General features: G+C 51.7%; 1 protein-coding gene across 1 annotated transcript; it reads left to right on the top strand.

The window, feature by feature from the left end:
- The first annotated feature begins 406 nt into the window (after positions 1-406).
- Positions 407-1,294, top strand: LOC113941821 (olfactory receptor 14C36-like). Its single transcript, XM_027632963.1, has one exon. It carries the CDS (start codon positions 407-409, stop codon positions 1,193-1,195), a length of 789 nt encoding a protein of 262 aa, XP_027488764.1. The 3' UTR covers positions 1,196-1,294.
- Positions 1,295-1,514: the final 220 nt, after the last annotated feature.

Below are 1,514 nucleotides of genomic sequence, written 5' to 3'. Positions count from 1 at the left end.
TGCAGAGCAGGGCTGACCCCTCACAGCCAGTGGGCAGAGGGTCTGCTCCATGGAAGATGTCGTGAGCCCCAACCAGGGCTCCAGCCCTGGAGCTGAAGGAGAGACTCCTAGAAAAGGAAAACCAATGGAGCAGTGAGAGGGGTGTTGGAAAGCGGCTTTGATTTTTCTTAGAATGTTGTGCCCTAACTTATCACTGTTATTTCCGACATTAACAGGTCCCCATGTCCAGAGGCAGTAAATGCCCAACAGCAGTTCCCTCACCCAGTTCCTCCTCCTGGCATTTGCAGACAGGAGGGAGCTGCAGCTCCTGCACTTCTGGCTCTTCCTGGCCATCTCCCTGGCTGCCCTCCTGGCCAACGGCCTCATCCTCAGCGCCGTAGCCTGTGACCACCACCTGCACACCCCCATGGGCTTCTTCCTGCTCAACCTCTCCCTCACAGACCTGGGCTGCATCTGCACCACTGTCCCCAAAGCCATGCACAATTCCCTCTGGGACACCACAACCATTTCCTACCATGGATGTGCTGCACAGGTCTTTTTTTTTGTCTTCTTCCTCGGAACAGAGTTTTTCCTCCTCACCATCATGTGCTACGACCGCTACGTTGCCATCTGCAAACCCCTGCACTACGGGACCCTCCTGGGCAGCAGAGCTTGTGCCCACATGGCAGCAGCTGCCTGGGCCACTGGCTTTCTCACTGCTCTGCTGCACACAGCCAATACATTTTCCCTGCCCCTGTGCCAGGGCAATGCCCTGGGCCAGTTCTTCTGTGAAATCCCACACATCCTCAAGCTCTCCTGCTCACAGTCCTATATCAGGGAACTTGGGCTTATTGGGGTTAATGACTGTTTAGGATTTGGTTGTTTCATTTTCATTGTTTTCTCCTATGTGCAGATCTTCAGGGCTGTGCTGAGGATCCCCTCTCAGCAGGGAAGGCACAAAGCCTTTTCCACTTGCCTCCCTCACCTGGCCGTGGTCTCCCTCTTTGTCAGCACTGCCATAATTGCCTACCTGAAGCCCCCCTCCATCTCCTCCCCATCCCTGGATCTGGCACTATCAGTTCTGTACTCAGTGGTGCCTCCAGCACTGAACCCCCTCATCTACAGCCTCAGGAATCAGGAGCTCAAGGATGCCCTGAGAAAAATGATGACTGGATGCTTTTCAGGAGCAATAAAGTGCCAGTTTTCTGGTGTGTAGTATTCAGAATGGGACTCCTTAATGGACCAACCTTCCTGCTCAGGTTTCTCGTGGAGGTCATCGGGTTCTTCTTGCAATAATTTTCTGTGCAATTAAATATTATTATCCATCTACCCTCTCTAAATTAGTGTCACCTTTTGATTTTAACCCTGAGACTGTATACATGATGAATTGTGCTCTCCGAATATTTAAACAAAATAAAGGACCCTGCAGTGCCTTCTTTGTTCACAACCCTTCTTCTTAGATGTTCCCAAAGGACAGTACACTGCAGGACAGGGTATATTTGCAAAGGGGAAGGGGACAATAATCCCAGCCCAGC

This window comes from Corapipo altera, unplaced genomic scaffold, assembly GCF_003945725.1.
Source record: "Corapipo altera isolate COAL_440 unplaced genomic scaffold, ASM394572v1 48305, whole genome shotgun sequence".
Taxonomy (NCBI): Eukaryota; Metazoa; Chordata; class Aves; order Passeriformes; family Pipridae; genus Corapipo; species Corapipo altera.
Note: the sequence above shows the minus strand (reverse complement) of the source record. Positions and strands in the feature narration are given on the sequence as shown.